General features: G+C 45.8%; 1 protein-coding gene across 1 annotated transcript in view; it reads right to left on the bottom strand.

Moving 5' to 3' along the window:
* Positions 1 to 3480: 3480 nt before the first annotated feature.
* Positions 3481 to 18272, bottom strand: part of GLRX2 (glutaredoxin 2) — a 45386-nt gene continuing 30594 nt past the window's right edge. Inside the window, exon 5 of the mRNA XM_069737277.1 lies at positions 3481 to 6072. Coding sequence (XP_069593378.1) covers positions 5950 to 6072 — 123 coding nt within the window. The 3' untranslated portion in view covers positions 3481 to 5949. The remainder of the gene's footprint in view (positions 6073 to 18272) is intronic.

The following is an 18272-nucleotide window of genomic DNA, read 5'->3' as shown; positions in this document are numbered from 1 at the left end:
GACAGATCTAATTCCCTCGGTCTTTTTCTGGATCCTTGGGGGTCTGACTGCGCGGACTGGGGGAATACCAAGCCAGATAGAGGCCTGCAGCCAGGAGTCCTTAAGCCTTACGGCGCAAATAGGGCACTTTTTATACTTTCCGGACTTCTTATTCTTTTCCATCGTGGAGGAAAGCCCATGTGCCTGGCTCTCCTGCACCATCTCAGGTTTAGTGTTATCCTCCATACTGCTCCTTAAGTTAGGACAGGATAGAAGCACACTTTTACCTTTTTATGTGTGGTGCCTCCTGGCGGAGTCCATCTGCCGCTGCGACCTGCCCCAGACCCTCCTGACGCTTCAAAGAGTAGGAGACGCTGCCGGCCGCGACCTGGAAGTGACGCGTTCCGCAGCCGCGACCCAGATGCGAGCGCATGCGGCAGCTGTGCTCCCAAATCCCGCAGCCACACACGCCGGCCCAGCCCGCGTCCTAGCAAGAGGACCTGCGGCACCTACATTCTTCTCCTGGATCCCCTTGCTAAAGCTGTAACTTCACAGAGGCGTCCCTTGGCTCAGGTACATCTGGGGCATCATCATGGGTCGAGAGCCCCCCCAGGAGGAAGCGACCCTGTAACCAGGAGCAGCGCTGCACTGGTGCTGCTGAGGGACCCTCTAATCGGGTGTCAGCGCGGCAGAGTTCTTGAGGTGGAAAGAAGAGGCCGAGCCCCCCGATCCTCACCCTCTGCACAGGACAGACGGATCTCTCGTCGTTCCTATCTGCAGTGGGACAGGAAAAACACGGAAGGGTGGTAGGGGAAGGGTCCTTTTAAACTCTTGTGGTTTCCTGTCTCACTATGGATAAGAAGGACATCCTCCATGGTGCTGTCAGGTGGTGACCTGGAAATAACAATATAATGGTACTGTATGGTAATATAAAGGTACCTTCACACATAACGATATCGTTAACGATATCGTTGCTTTTTGTGATGTAGCAACGATATCGTTAAGGAAATCGTTCTGTGTGACAGCGACCAACGATCAGGCCCCTGCTGGGAGATCGATGGTCGCTGAGGAAAGTCCAGAACTTTATTTTGTCGCTGGACTCCCTGCAGACATCGCTGGATCGGCGTGTGTGACACCGATCCAGCGATGTCTTCACTGGTAACCAGGGTAAACATCGGGTTACTAAGCGCAGGGCCGCGCTTAGTAACCCGATGTTTACCCTGGTTACCAGCGTAAAAGTAAAAAAAACAAACACTACATACTTACCTACCGCTGTCTGTCCCCGGCGCTCTGCTTCTCTGCACTCCTCCTGCACTGGCTGTGAGCGTCGGTCAGCCGGAAAGCAGAGCGGTGACGTCACCGCTCTGCTTTCCGGCCGCTGTGCTCACAGCCAGTGCAGGAGGAGTGCAGAGAAGCAGAGCGCCGGGGACAGACAGCGGTAGGTAAGTATGTAGTGTTTGTTTTTTTTACTTTTACGCTGGTAACCAGGGTAAACATCGGGTTACTAAGCGCGGCCCTGCGCTTAGTAACCCGATGTTTACCCTGGTTACCCGGGGACCTCGGGATCGTTGGTCGCTGGAGAGCTGTCTGTGTGACAGCTCTCCAGCGACCAAACAGCGACGCTGCAGCGATCGACATCGTTGTCGGTATCGCTGCAGCGTCGCTGAGTGTGAAGGTACCTTTAGTCATCCTGACCGTAATTGGAAGATAAGATATACAAGTCTTGGGTATATTGGTAAAATTTGTCATCGCTTACTGAGCAGTGGGAGTGGCAGATGTCAGCATGATGGAGCAGCATCATCTTCCTCAGCCCGGAGGCGTTATCGCCAACATTCAAAGGGCTACGGCATATCCTTACAATGGATGCCTACTTTATCTTGACGTATGTCTTTGGGACTCGATTTCCTGACATCAATCATTAAGGTCTGCGCCATCTCCTCGTGCCACCAGCAGATCAGTGAAGGCCTTCCATAGCAGTTGGGGGAGCATGTGACGCTCCATGGGAAAGCTGGTTTCAAACTGGCAGTTAATCCAGATCATGTGACCAGACCCGGCTTATTAGGAGAGCTGTGCAGTTGCCCAGAAGGCTGTGCCAACAAGATGGAGGAGGAGAACCTGTGATACTTATGTATAAGGCTGGTTTCACATTTGCAGTTGTGTCCGCAGCGTTTCTGACGCATACATCCGCATGCATCTTGATTTCCTGTCTTTAACATTGTAGACGCAGGTGCATGCGTTCACCCGCGTTTGCTTATGCATGCGTTTTTCGCGGTGTGCGGCGGGGAGCAGCTAACGCATCATGTTGCAATTTTTGAGGCGGCAAATTTCCGTCAAATATGCGCAGGCATGTGCATGCGGATGAGCGCGTTAAAAAACTGCATTATTGTCTATAGAAAAATGCGTACACGTCTTTGCGTAGGCATGCGTTCGATGCGCTCCCGTACTTCGGACTGCGCATGTCCAGGAACTGATTTAGACATGACCATTGAGACACGCCCTCCTGGAAATATCAAATGCATGCGCATAAAAAGCGCAAACACATGCAAACGCTGCGTTTTTTTGCCGTCATGCGTAAGCTGATGCGGATAAAAAACGCTGTGTTTGCAGACGATACGCTGCAGACTCAACCGCAAATGTGAACCTAGCCTTACAGCCACAAAATTGTGTCCCCACTATGTGTGTTAGAGAGAATATGTCACCAGGTTTTTCCGCCTAATCTAGGTGCAGCATAATAAAGGGGCGGATACCCTGATTCCAGTGATTTGCAGTTTTGATAAAAATCACTATTTTATTTTATCAGCAGGAGATCGTCACTAGAGGACTAGTAAACCTACTGCCAGGTAGTCCTCCATTGTTCATGTGATCTGCTTACCTCCATCCACACTGATGATTGACAGATTTTTGTGTACACTGATAGGTAGAAAGCTGCCAATCATTGGTGTGGGCGGGATTATACAAGGCTCAGGATTCAGAGAACTGCTACATATGCAGCAAATAAATCAGTGATTATAGTAAAACTGCAGCAAGCAGCCCAACAAGTGATACATCGTTGGAATCAGGGTTTCTGCCCCTACATCATGCTGCTCTTTAGTAGGGTAGCAAAAACCTAGTGACAAATTACCTTTAAAATACAGATACAGTTCCCCAGTACTACAATGTTCTGACACACAATGGAGAATCCAATAAACCTAGGCCAGGCAGGCTGCGGCTGATATTAGCACTTGGGAGACTGAGATCTTAGAGCATTTATTACGAACACTTAGATTTAACTCTAGCTCAACCTCTTGTCCATCTTCTGGGTTTTTTAGCACACATCTCTCAGACTATCGCCTTGGCATTGTACAAAAACTAACAATTTTAATCTCTTTACACCCTTGAGCAATATGCAGAGCTGCTGCTTCTCTAATTTTACTACCTAGAAATCTTTGGCCTCATTCATAAATCTCATTTAATGAGGTATAAGACATAGTGAAGGAAAAAAAAAAGAAACAAAAGCATATAAAAAGTCCACGCCTAAAGATTTATATGAACTGCATAATACAGTGTCAAGATAAACATGTGTATGCTTAGCATTTATACGTTCAATGTGGTGATTACATCTATATGGGTTGCACAATTCAGAATGAAGTGCGATCTCACCGATTGTAAAGATACAGTTCTCGTCAAAAGTTGAAAAACCTATTTGTGCAATGGTTGTAGAGTCAAACTGAAATCAGCAAACCTTGAAGGAACATACATGGACGGAGTAAAGAAACATGTGAAACAGACCAGAATGTGTTACTCCTTAGAGCCCTCAATGCACCCATTTACTCTGATGACCGCTTTATACCCTGCTGGCATTCTCTCAACAATCAGGTAGTCATGTGGAAGGCATTTCATGAGGTGCTGGGCACTTGTTGGCTGCTTTGTCTTCACTCATCGGTCCAACTCAACCCAAAACCATCTCAGCTGGGTAGAGAAGAGATGATTGTCATCCGACACTGCACTCCATGTCTGTGCATCATTTACTGTATGAAGGCTGGAATCTGAGGTGCTGTCAGTTTGTGTATTCTGAAGCTAATAAATGATGAATTTATCCTCTGAAGCAGAGGTCATTCTTGGTCTTCATTTCCTTGGGAGGTCCTCACGAGTGCCAGTTTCATGATACTGATTGCTTTCATGACTGCACTTCAGGATACCTTCAAGGTTTTAGCAATTTTCCAGATTGACTAACCTTCAAGTCTTAAAAGTAATGATGAGCAGTCCTTTCTTTCTACTTATTTGAGCAATTCTTGCCATAATCTGACTTGGGGTTCGGTCACATGAGTGTGTAACTTGGATGAGTGCTCTCTCACGTTTTTTTGGAGGGATTGAAGTCGGCTCAGTGTTATACTATGGGGGAAGTGCTGATCTGCTATTTTTCTCTCATGTTGACTTGGTATGAGAAAACAATTCCAGCCTGCTGCGAATGCCCCTGGAATTCCGATCATGCATATTCATGCAAGTTTATGGGTTCATGGGAAATATTGGACTGCACTCGGATGTCATCCCAGTGCAAGCCAACATCAGCAGCCTCAGACAATGGAGAAAATGGAGACATTAAGTTCTCCATCTTCTCTGCACCTGTGCTGCCATTCTCTCACTTGAGAGAATCAGATCACACTCAGATAAACTCTGACAGTATGAGCTGAGTGTTATTAGCACAATCAGACAGTTTCTCCCAGAAAGAACCAACGGCAGGGTAACCCCGGCCTCCACCTAAGGCAGGGTAACCCCGGCCTCCACCTACGGCAGGGTAACCCCGGCCTCCACCTACGGCAGGGTAACCCCGGCCTCCACCTACCGCAGGGTAAGCCCGGCCTCCACCTACCGCAGGGTAAGCCCGGCCTCCACCTACCGCAGGGTAACCCCGGCCTCCACCTAAGGCAGCGTAACCCCGGCCTCCACCTACGGCAGCGTAACCCCGGCCTCCACCTACGGCAGCGTAACCCCGGCCTCCACCTACGGCAGCGTAACCCCGGCCTCCACCTACGGCAGCGTAACCCCGGCCTCCACCTACGGCAGGGTAACCCCGGCCTCCACCTACGGCAGGGTAACCCCGGCCTCCACCTACGGCAGGGTAAGCCCGGCCTCCACCTACCGCAGGGTAAGCCCGGCCTCCACCTACCGCAGGGTAAGCCCGGCCTCCACCTACCGCAGGGTAAGCCCGGCCTCCACCTACCGCAGGGTAACCCCGGCCTCCACCTACGGCAGCGTAACCCCGGCCTCCACCTACGGCAGCGTAACCCCGGCCTCCACCTACGGCAGCGTAACCCCGGCCTCCACCTACGGCAGCGTAACCCCGGCCTCCACCTACGGCAGCGTAACCCCGGCCTCCACCTACGGCAGGGTAACCCCGGCCTCCACCTACGGCAGCGTAATCCTGGCCTCCACCTACCGCAGGGTAACCCTGGCCTCCACCTACGGCAGGGTTACTCCGACCTCAACCTACGGCAGGGTAACCCCGGCCTCAACACAACTGTAGAATAGGGATCAGCAGTTTGGAGCTGAGCACCAACACTGCCTTTGCTAAACATATCTAATGATCACAAACAATTTCTGGAGGCCGGTGATCCCAAGCCAGCTCCTGAAGAGGTATATCTGTCCACATGACAACCTGAAAGAAGCTGTGGAGAAAATGTCAAGGAGGTGTGAGGCTGTTATCAGAGTGAAGGGGGGTACTTTAAGGAATCTAAGGTTTAATACATTCTACTTTGGTCCACACCTTTACTCCGTGTTTCCATATGTGATCTTTTCTGCTTCTGCTGACTTCAGTCTACAATGTACACATTCCAATAAGATCAAAGGAAACCATTTCATGGACAGGAAGATTATATATCTATCACTTTTTATATAAGAAGCACCTAAGGTTGGGAGAGCAATTATCTGGACGTAAGACACAGGCATGGCAGGAAACTCAGTTCAATAATGTGAGGTCCAGGACGACTGCTGTCAACTCCCTCTGGCTGTGATGTTACACTGTTGGACTAGGTCGATTAATTTTCCCTCCTGGTTTAGTTTTCGGGTTTCTGTGCCTCCTCCGATGCAGGCTCCATTTACAAACACTCTAGGCACCTAAATACAAAACAGACAATCATGTAGCATTTTTATATATTCGTAAATAACACATTGTTTTCGAAAATGGAAACAGCTTTGCAATTAACTTTTTTTTATGAAAATCTCATTGATCCTGTTATTCAGACAAGTTCGCTCCATGTTACTTCTCATAAATTACATTAAGCTTTAGCTGACATTTTTGCAGTGAGTGGAATTAAAGCCTTAAAGCAAGGCAAAAACTTATTTGTCACATGTTACAGTGTCATATCTGCTATATACATCATGAATCCAAATGCCTACAATGTATTATGGCTCCTATACAGTTTACAGTAATGGGGATAACAACTATAGCAAAAGTGGTTCCAAAGTGCTTTATGAAGAGCAGGTACTCACCCTCCCATTCTCCAGCGCTGGCTCTCAGCCGCTGCTCATGTCCTTCTACCAGGTGCGGTGGAATCAAGACAACAGTGCACATCACTGCTGCAGCCAATCACTGAGCTCTGTAGACAGTACAAAGCACTGAGATCAGTGATCGGTCACAGCAGTGATGTTTCCAAGGCATTATACCTGCAGCCGGCTGGAGCAGCGGCACAGAACCTGGACCAGGGGAGGGCGAGGACCTGCTCTGATGGATATTTTACATGTATAAAATGTATGGGGACCACTTTTGTTAAAATGGAGATCCACTTTAAAAGCTTCTGTTTTTTAACCCCTTAATGACCGGAGCTTTTTTCGTTCTTACGTTTTTGTTTTTCGCTCCCCTACTTTCCCAGAGCCATAACTTTTTTATTTTTCCGGCAATTTGGCCATGTGAGGGTTTATTTTTTGCGGGACGAATTGTACTTTTGAACGACACCATTGGTTTTACCATGTCGTGTACTAGAAAACGGGAAAAAAAATTCCAAGTGCGGTGAAATTGCAAAAAAAGTGCAATCCCACAGTGCAATTTTTGTTTGGCTTTTTTTGCTAGGTTCACTAAATGCTAAAACTGATCTGCTATTATGATTCTCCAAGTCATTACGAGTTCATAGACACCTAACATGTCTAGGCCTTTATCTAAGTGGTAAAAAAAAAAATTCCACATTTTGCTTAAAAAAAAAAAATTGCGCGATTTTCCGATACCCGTAGCGTCTCCATTTTTCATGATCTGGGGTTGGGTGAGGGCTTATTTTTTGCTGAGCTGACGTTTTTAATGATACCATTTTGGTGCAGATACGTTCTTTTGATCGCCCATAATTGCATTTTAATGCAATGTCGTGGCGGCCAAAAAAATGTAATTCTGGCGTTTTGAATTATTTTCTCGCTACGCCGTTTCGCGATCAGGTTAATTATTTTTTTATTGAAAGATCGGGCGATTCTGAACGCGGTGATACCAAATATGTGTAGGTTTGATTTTTTTTTTTATGGTTTTATTTTGAATGGAGCGAAAGAGGGGTGATTTGAACTTTTATATTTAATTTTTTTTCATATTTTTAAAAACTTTTTTTTCTTTTTTTTTTTTACTTTTGCCATGCTTCAATAGTCTCCATGGGAGGCTAGAAGCTGGCAGAGCCGATCAGGCTCTACATAGGGGCGATCTGAGCATCGCTCCTATGTACAGTACAGACCAAAAGTTTGAACACACCTTCTCATTTTAAGATTTTTCTGTATTCCATGACTATGAAAATTGTACATTCACACTGAAGGTATCAAAACTATGAATTAACACATGTGGAATTATATACTTAACAAAAAAGTGTGAAACAACGGAAATTATGTCTTATATTCTAGGTTCTTCAAAGTAACCACCTTTTGCTTTGATGACTGTTTTGCGCACTCTTGGCATTCTCTTGATGAGCTTCAAGAGGTAGTCACCCGGAATGGTTTTCTCTTCACAGGTGTGCCCTGTCAGGTTTAATAAGTGGGATTTCTTGCCTTATAAATGGTGTTGGGACCATGACTAGTGTTGTGCAGAAATATATAGCAGGGTAAACCATCAGCACTCAGACAACGGATGCACGCTCCAAGGTCCAAGGATCCAATCGGACACAAACGTATAAGAAAAGAAGAAAAGCAGCATCCATACCAGGTGATGAAAATCCAAAACGTATCTTTATTCTGCCATGGTAAAATACAACGTTTCGGCCAGGTTGGCCTTTGTCAAGTATACAAAGAATCAAAAATGGCCATCTTAAATAGTGTGGAGCTCACATGAGCACCAATCACCATCCAGAGGCGGCCTTTATTCAATATACATCAAACTTTTGCTTAAATATCTACTGTCATACATATATATCATCGATTACAGTTAAATAATGTCGCCACTATTTCCATCACATAAATATATACACACAGAAGGACACAATACTTAAAATCACATATGTAAACAAACATGTCATACATCGTTGATCCAATGAGTGTATCTGTTGTCAGGTTGCTATGGTGGCACCTCCACCAATCACACGATGTCCATGAGTCAGTCCCCTTTATCCTCCAATCACAGGATGCTAAAGAAAGAGCGCAAAAAATAAATGCAGCCAATCAGGATGGGCAAGGATGTGTCTAATCGTCAAAGGACGCCGGCGCATGCGCGCAAGGCGCCCCGCAGACCCGGCCACATGACCGCCCCACAGCGCACCCCAGCGCGCACGCGCCAAGCGTCCCAGACGCCGAAGACCGCCCGCGCACCCGCCGCACCGCTGAGACAACCACCCGGCCGTCCCGCAATGCAGACGAACGCGCACGCGCGAAGCGCTCCCAACCAAGTCCCGCCCAGAGACACAGGACACAGCGGCTAGTCATATGAACGGGCCGTGTACACAGCGAAAACACGCTGTGCCGACCAACACGCTCACACACCGCACTGAGCCTGCGCTACAGAGGGGACGCAGACATAGCCATCTCTATGGCAACCACCCCTGCCATACAACCTGTTAGGCAACCCGCCCAGGAAAGAAACCATCTCACCATAGAAAAAAAGAAAAAATATAATAAGATAAATATATACCAATCTCAAAAAAGAAAAAAGGAAAAAAAGAAAAACACAAATAAAAGCAAATAAAATACACGAGCAAGAGCACGCTCACTGAGTGAGGGTGGGAAAACACAATGTCCATAAATACTTATTATTGGATTAACCATAGTTTTATCAGACTCAAATATCATTACGACAGTTATGTCATACAGATCTGAAGGTTATATTCTAAATTAAGCCCCCTGGGCTGCACTGTTCCCAATATAGAAATCCACCTAAGTTCTTTTTGTCTCAATTTGAGTTTCCTATCACCCCCTCTCCTCAGTGCCGGGACCCCATCAATTACTCTAAAACGCAGCTGGTTGATAGAATGTCTACACTCACTGAAATGCCTAGGGATCGGTAGATCGGTCAGATAAGTACGTATCGTGCTCTTGTGCTTACTTATTCGCTGTCTCACTTCCATTGTCGTCTCCCCGACATACATAAGTCCACAGGGACACACTATCAAGTACACAACAAATTTCGATGAGCACGTATACCGATCCTTAATAAGAAATTTTTTTCCGGTTTGCGGATGGCAAAAACTGTCCCCCCTAAGCATATTGCCACAACAGGCACAATTGAGGCAAGGAAAGTTGCCCATCCGGGGAGGAGCCAAGGTCCTCTGGATGGCAACTCTCCCTGTCCCAATATCTGACTTGACCAAAAGATCTTTAAAGTTACGTCCCCGTCTATATGAGAGGATAGGACGTGAGCAGAAATCCTGAATCTGGGGTAGACCCCTGTGTAAGATCCCCCAATGTTTATTGAGGATATTAGCAATACCATTACTGGCTGGACAATAGGTTGACACAAATGGCACACGTTTTTGTTTATCTCTACTCCGATGAGTTTGTAGATCATCATCGGTCAATCTCGCCGCCTTCTCTCTATGTCCCATAACTTTAGCCAATGGGTACCCTCTCCGTATGAATCTATCACACATTTCGTCCAACCTTTTGTCACAAATCTCTGTGTCAGTCACAATTCTACGTACCCGAATAAGCTGGCTCCAAGGTAACGAATCCATCATTCGTCTAGGATGGTAACTATCATAGCACAAAAGGCTATTCCTATCTGTCACTTTTGTATACAAATCAGTACGCAATTTATCGTCCTGTTTATAGACCATAGTGTCCAAAAATTGCACCCTCTCAGTTGAGCAGGTCATGGTAAATTTTAGCTCAGAATGAATACTATTGAGTTCCACTACAAAATCAAGGAGGGCCTCACGGGTACCTTCCCATACACAAAAGATATCGTCGATGTAGCGCCACCAGGCCCGGACATGACGCCAGAAGATGGATCTGTACACATGTTGGTCCTCGAGTACCGCCATGTAGATGTTAGCATAAGTAGGGGCCACATTGGACCCCATGGCGGTACCCCGTAACTGCTGGTAGTACTCATCCCCAAAGAGAAAAAAATTTCTCCTGAGGATGAACTCCAGCAGTGTGAGGACCAACTGTGCACAATCCGGCGGCACGTCCGAGCCCGATAGCGCCACACCGACGGCATCCAAGCCTTTCTCATGCTCAATGGAAGTGTACAATGACACAATATCAAATGACACCAAAAGAGTTGAGGCATCCACAGAGACAGTGTTCAATTTCTCCAAAAAATCATTGGTATCACGAATGTAAGAACAAGCAGAGGTTGCAAAAATACGTAGAATTTTGTCCAAAAAAATAGAGACTTTGTTACACATAGACCCCCGGCCCGATACAATCGGACGACCGGGTGGAGCTGACAAATCCTTGTGTATTTTTGGCAATGTGTATAGAACTGGGGTAATGGGCGCATCAACAAATAGAAACTCAGACAGCTTCTGATCGATGAGTCCGTTATTTAGGGAGTCATCGATCAGAAGCTGTAGCTCTCTCTGGAAACCGACGGTCGGATCACATTCCAGTTTTCTATAAACCGCACTATCTGATAGTTGTGTCATAATCTCCGCCTTATACTTCACGGTATCCATAATTACCACCGCACCGCCTTTGTCGGCCGGTTTCACTGTAAGCGCAGTGTTATTTGAAAGGCGATCTAAGGCCTGTCGTTCCGCCCTGGACAAGTTATTAAAACCATCATCTCGAAACCGCTCCTTCAATCTCTTAATATCCCTCTCCACCAGAGTAATATATGACTCAACAAACTGGTTCTTAACGTGGGGTTGAAAAGAGCTTTTGTTGAATAAACCAGCCCTTTTAAGTGTAAAACCCCCCACCCCCACATCCGTTGGTTCGTCAACATTAGGTTGTGTCTCTGAAAAGTAAGTAGTTAATCGTAGCCTACGATAGAAGGCAAACAAGTCACATTCAATCTGGAACCAATCAGGGCGGTTTTTCGGACAAAAAGACAAGCCTTTAGACAACATATTATATTCGATATTTGTCAACTGAATAGATGATATATTTACCACCAGTTCATTACGGTTCAGTTCGCTTTCCGTCGTTCGTCCATGTTCCGTGTTCTCATAGGGGATTTGTGGAATTTCCCCCGTTCCCTGTTTAAGCCGCCATCTCTTGTGCTTCCTCCCGCCTCTCCGGCTCCTCCTTGTACTGTTGTTGCGGTCACTTGCTTGACCCCTAAAAAACTCGAGGAAGAAGAAGAAGCCCCCATACTGCAATCATCCGTTGAATCCGAATCTGCTGTTGTGAAGCCAAATCTCTGTGGATCTCTCCCCTGTGGTCTCTTTCTCCTCCTTTGCTGAAGAGGTCTAGATTTCCTGTTGTTAAATGAAAACTGAGTTCCTGGATGCCAAGAAAAAATTCGACCTGACTTGTAGTCCTCCATATCCCGGAACCATTTAGATCTTTTTGTTTTTTCAATGTCATTCCGAAATTTGACAAGGTTCTCACCCAATTTGTTTTTATATGTTGCCAACTCTGACGTAGACATTAAAGAAGTCAGTTGTTGCTCCAAATCCATCACAGTTAGTTTAATAAGCTCCATCTCCTTACGGACTCATCGATCAGAAGCTGTCTGAGTTTCTATTTGTTGATGCGCCCATTACCCCAGTTCTATACACATTGCCAAAAATACACAAGGATTTGTCAGCTCCACCCGGTCGTCCGATTGTATCGGGCCGGGGGTCTATGTGTAACAAAGTCTCTATTTTTTTGGACAAAATTCTACGTATTTTTGCAACCTCTGCTTGTTCTTACATTCGTGATACCAATGATTTTTTGGAGAAATTGAACACTGTCTCTGTGGATGCCTCAACTCTTTTGGTGTCATTTGATATTGTGTCATTGTACACTTCCATTGAGCATGAGAAAGGCTTGGATGCCGTCGGTGTGGCGCTATCGGGCTCGGACGTGCCGCCGGATTGTGCACAGTTGGTCCTCACACTGCTGGAGTTCATCCTCAGGAGAAATTTTTTTCTCTTTGGGGATGAGTACTACCAGCAGTTACGGGGTACCGCCATGGGGTCCAATGTGGCCCCTACTTATGCTAACATCTACATGGCGGTACTCGAGGACCAACATGTGTACAGATCCATCTTCTGGCGTCATGTCCGGGCCTGGTGGCGCTACATCGACGATATCTTTTGTGTATGGGAAGGTACCCGTGAGGCCCTCCTTGATTTTGTAGTGGAACTCAATAGTATTCATTCTGAGCTAAAATTTACCATGACCTGCTCAACTGAGAGGGTGCAATTTTTGGACACTATGGTCTATAAACAGGACGATAAATTGCGTACTGATTTGTATACAAAAGTGACAGATAGGAATAGCCTTTTGTGCTATGATAGTTACCATCCTAGACGAATGTTGGATTCGTTACCTTGGAGCCAGCTTATTCGGGTACGTAGAATTGTGACTGACACAGAGATTTGTGACAAAAGGTTGGACGAAATGTGTGATAGATTCATACGGAGAGGGTACCCATTGGCTAAAGTTATGGGACATAGAGAGAAGGCGGCGAGATTGACCGATGATGATCTACAAACTCATCGGAGTAGAGATAAACAAAAACGTGTGCCATTTGTGTCAACCTATTGTCCAGCCAGTAATGGTATTGCTAATATCCTCAATAAACATTGGGGGATCTTACACAGGGGTCTACCCCAGATTCAGGATTTCTGCTCACGTCCTATCCTCTCATATAGACGGGGACGTAACTTTAAAGATCTTTTGGTCAAGTCAGATATTGGGACAGGGAGAGTTGCCATCCAGAGGACCTTGGCTCCTCCCCGGATGGGCAACTTTCCTTGCCTCAATTGTGCCTGTTGTGGCAATATGCTTAGGGGGGACAGTTTTTGCCATCCGCAAACCGGAAAAAAATTTCTTATTAAGGATCGGTATACGTGCTCATCGAAATTTGTTGTGTACTTGATAGTGTGTCCCTGTGGACTTATGTATGTCGGGGAGACGACAATGGAAGTGAGACAGCGAATAAGTAAGCACAAGAGCACGATACGTACTTATCTGACCGATCTACCGATCCCTAGGCATTTCAGTGAGTGTAGACATTCTATCAACCAGCTGCGTTTTAGAGTAATTGATGGGGTCCCGGCACTGAGGAGAGGGGGTGATAGGAAACTCAAATTGAGACAAAAAGAACTTAGGTGGATTTCTATATTGGGAACAGTGCAGCCCAGGGGGCTTAATTTAGAATATAACCTTCAGATCTGTATGACATAACTGTCGTAATGATATTTGAGTCTGATAAAACTATGGTTAATCCAATAATAAGTATTTATGGACATTGTGTTTTCCCACCCTCACTCAGTGAGCGTGCTCTTGCTCGTGTATTTTATTTGCTTTTATTTGTGTTTTTCTTTTTTTCCTTTTTTCTTTTTTGAGATTGGTATATATTTATCTTATTATATTTTTTCTTTTTTTCTATGGTGAGATGGTTTCTTTCCTGGGCGGGTTGCCTAACAGGTTGTATGGCAGGGGTGGTTGCCATAGAGATGGCTATGTCTGCGTCCCCTCTGTAGCGCAGGCTCAGTGCGGTGTGTGAGCGTGTTGGTCGGCACAGCGTGTTTTCGCTGTGTACACGGCCCGTTCATATGACTAGCCGCTGTGTCCTGTGTCTCTGGGCGGGACTTGGTTGGGAGCGCTTCGCGCGTGCGCGTTCGTCTGCATTGCGGGACGGCCGGGTGGTTGTCTCAGCGGTGCGGCGGGTGCGCGGGCGGTCTTCGGCGTCTGGGACGCTTGGCGCGTGCGCGCTGGGGTGCGCTGTGGGGCGGTCATGTGGCCGGGTCTGCGGGGCGCCTTGCGCGCATGCGCCGGCGTCCTTTGACGATTAGACACATCCTTGCCCATCCTGATTGGCTGCATTTATTTTTTGCGCTCTTTCTTTAGCATCCTGTGATTGGAGGATAAAGGGGACTGACTCATGGACATCGTGTGATTGGTGGAGGTGCCACCATAGCAACCTGACAACAGATACACTCATTGGATCAACGATGTATGACATGTTTGTTTACATATGTGATTTTAAGTATTGTGTCCTTCTGTGTGTATATATTTATGTGATGGAAATAGTGGCGACATTATTTAACTGTAATCGATGATATATATGTATGACAGTAGATATTTAAGCAAAAGTTTGATGTATATTGAATAAAGGCCGCCTCTGGATGGTGATTGGTGCTCATGTGAGCTCCACACTATTTAAGATGGCCATTTTTGATTCTGTGTATACTTGACAAAGGCCAACCTGGCCGAAACGTAGTGTTGTGCAGAAGTCTGGTGGATACACAGCTGATAGTCCTACTGAATAGACTGTTAGAATTTGTATTATGGCAAGAAAAAAGCAGCTAAGTAAAGGCAAACGGGTGGCCATCATTACTTTAAGAAATGAAGGTCAGTCAGTCCAAAAAATTGGGAAAACTTTGAAAGTGTCCCCAAGTGCAGTTGCAAAAACCATCAAGCGCTACAAAGAAACTGGCTCACATGAGGACCGCCCCAGGAAAGGAAGACCAAGAGTCACCTCTGCTTCTGAGGATAAGTTTATCCGAGTCACCAGCCTCAGAAATCGCAGGCTAACAGCAGCTCAGATTAGAGACCAGGTCAATGCCACACAGAGTTCTAGCAGCAGACACATCTCTACAACACCAGTTAAGAGGAGACTTTGTGCAGCAGGCCTTCATGGTAAAATAGCTGCTATTGTTGTGGCTAAGGACAGGCAACAAGCAGAAGAGACTTGTTTGGGCTACAAAACACAAGGAATGGACATTAGATCAGTGGAAATCTGTGCTTTGGTCTGATGAGTCCAAATTTGAGATCTTTGGTTCCAACCACCGTGTCTTTACGCAGAAAAGGTGAACGGATGGACTCTACATACCTGGTTCCCACCGGGAAGCATGGAGGAGGAGGTGTGATGGTATGGGGGTGCTTTGCTGGTGACATTGTTGGGAATTTATTCAAAATTGAAGGCATACTGAACCAGCATGGCTACCACAGCATCTTGCAGCAGCATGCTATTCCATCCGGTTTGCGTTTAGTTGGAGCATCATTTATTTTTCAACAGGACAATGACCCCAAACACACCTCCAGGCTGTGTAAGGGCTATTTCACCAAGAAGGAGAGTGATGGGGTGCTACGCCAGATGACCTGGCCTCCACAGTCACCAGACCTGAACCCAATCGAGATAGTTTGGGGTGAGCTGGACCGCAGAGTGAAGGCAAAAGGGCCAACAAGTGCTAAGCATCTCTGGGAACTCTTTCAAGATTGTTGGAAGACCATTCCCGGTGACAACCTCTTGAAGCTCATCAAGAGAATGCCAACAGTGTGCAAAGCAGTCATCAAAGCAAAAGGTGGCTACTTTGAAGAACCTATAATATAAGACTTCTTTTCAGTTGTTTCACACTTTTTTGTTAAGTATATAATTCCAGATGTGTTAATTCATAGTTTTGATGCCTTCAGCGTGAATGTACAATTTTCAGGTGTGTCCAAACTTTTGGTCTGTACTGTAGCTAAATTACAGCATTGCTATGAGTGCCGACCACAGGATGGCGCTCACAGCAATCTGGCATCAACAACCATAGAGGTCTGCAGGAGAATTCTGGTTGTCATGCCGATGCACCGATGACCCCCGATCATATGACGGTGGTCAGCGGTGCGCGCATTTCCGGCCGGATACTCTTGTTAAATGCCGCTGTCAGAGTTTGACAGTGGCATTTAACTAGTTAATAGGTGCGGGCGGATCGTGATTCCATCCGCGCCTATAGAAGAACATGTCAGCTGTTTAAAACAGCTGACATGTCCTGGCTTTGATGCGGTATCACCGCCGGAGCCCACATCAAAGCAGGGGTTTTGCCATCGGACATACTATGCCGTCCGATGGCAGCAAGGGGTTAATATAGATCAAGAATTATTCACCAAAATTGAAATTTAATAAAGTGTTGCCCTTGATTTACTATGTACCAAAAAAATTATTAAAACCCCTTTAGAAGACGAATAAGTGGATAGAGGTGTTGAAATAAGTAAAACTATTCTGGTTTCTGTAAGCAAATAAGGACGAATAAATGTATTTTGCTCCCTTGCAGATTGTGTATGATATTTGCTAGTAAAATGTAAATTTCAGACTGGCCACTAGATGTCAGCAGCATCTGCACTTCACCAGCACAATAACTAATCTACAAGTAAAGTGGGCCGACCACAGAGTCCAGACATACAGCAATCATACAGTACAGGGGGCAACTACTATTCACAATATAGCCAAGTCACAATGTCCCGGAAGAGCATGAAGTACTGCTCAACACGTCTGCTGCAAGGATCATTTTCACACTTTTTACAAACACAGAAACAACCTAAAAAGGAATGTGTTTTGGAGGAATGTGACTTTAAATAGAGCCATGTGCTGGCTTAAAATGAAAGGATGAAGAATAGGGAGAAAATGAAAGGTTATCAGCAGTGCTGGGTTCCAGCAAGCAGCAGTCATGGCTGTGATCAGTACCCTGCGGAGCACATTTGCAGGCAGAGCGGGACGTCCGTCAGCGGCACTGAGCGCACCTAGGACAGGTCAGTGCTGCGGCCTGGAGAAGGACTGCACCTTTATGTTCGGCCCCCTCTCCACCCTTCTCCACATTCCTCTTTACATATTTCCTATAAATTCTAACGGAATATTTCACGTTCGTTCCCCACACCCATGCTTTCACTTGTGTGTATACATTCACCTGAACTAGATAGACAAAAAATCTCAATGATCCAGATGCCAAGAAACATTTTCGTCACAAAGCCAGTAAGTGACAACATTAGGAGCACGGAGTGATCTGAAACTGCTCATATTCTGCCTCATTAGTAGAAATAGGACCTCCTTCATGAATGGAAGAGTCCACATATTTATTCTGACTGGCATGGGGACGGGGGATGATAACTAGAAGAAAGTTATGGCATGAATCCCTAGAAGCTGGAGAGGAAAAATTACAAAGTATGCGATCAAACATCCCGGTGTCACTTACAGCCAGGGCCGCCATTAAAGGGAATCTATCATTAGGATCCACCCTCCTAAGCCGACTATATGGGCATGTAGGTCATAGGAGGCAGAATAAGAGGACACCTCGATATCTGTGATCTAATGTCTTATTCCACAGAAATCCACGTTTTTCTTATCTGTAAATAGGCGGTTAAGGTCCATGGGTCGGACACTGATCTCCCTGAGAATCTGCCTCCAGAGATTACTGTAAATGAAAGGAGGAGTTACCAGTGTGAGACATGTAATGGCTGACAGTCTGCGCTCCTCATCTAGATGTCTACACCGGTAACTCTTCCTTTCATTTACAGTAATCTCTGGAGGCAGATTCTCAGGGAGTTCAGAGTCCGACCCATGGACCTTATCAGCTCATTTACATAGAAGAAAAATGTGAATAAGACATCAGATCACAGATATCAAGGCATCATGTTATTCAGCTTCCTATGACCTACATGCCCATATAGATGGATTAGGGGAGTGGATCCTACTGACAGGTTCCCTTTAACCCCTTTACCCCCAAGGGTAGTTTGCACGTTAATGACCAGGCCAATTTTTACAATTCTGACCACTGTCCCTTTATGTAATAACTCTGGAACGCTTCAACAGATCCCGGTGATTTGGTTTTCTTGTGACGTTTTGTACTTCATGATAGTGTTAAAATTTATATGACATTACTTGCGTTTATTTGTGAAAAAAACAGAAATTTGGCAAAAAAATTCACAATTTTCCAACTTTGAATTTTCATGCACCTAAACCACAGAGATACGTCACAAAAAATACTTAATAAGTAACATTT

The sequence above is a fragment of the Ranitomeya imitator genome, chromosome 8 (assembly GCF_032444005.1).
Source record: "Ranitomeya imitator isolate aRanImi1 chromosome 8, aRanImi1.pri, whole genome shotgun sequence".
NCBI classification, from domain to species: Eukaryota; Metazoa; Chordata; class Amphibia; order Anura; family Dendrobatidae; genus Ranitomeya; species Ranitomeya imitator.
The sequence above is the reverse complement of the archived record's forward strand: the minus strand, read 5'-3'. Positions and strand labels throughout refer to the sequence as shown.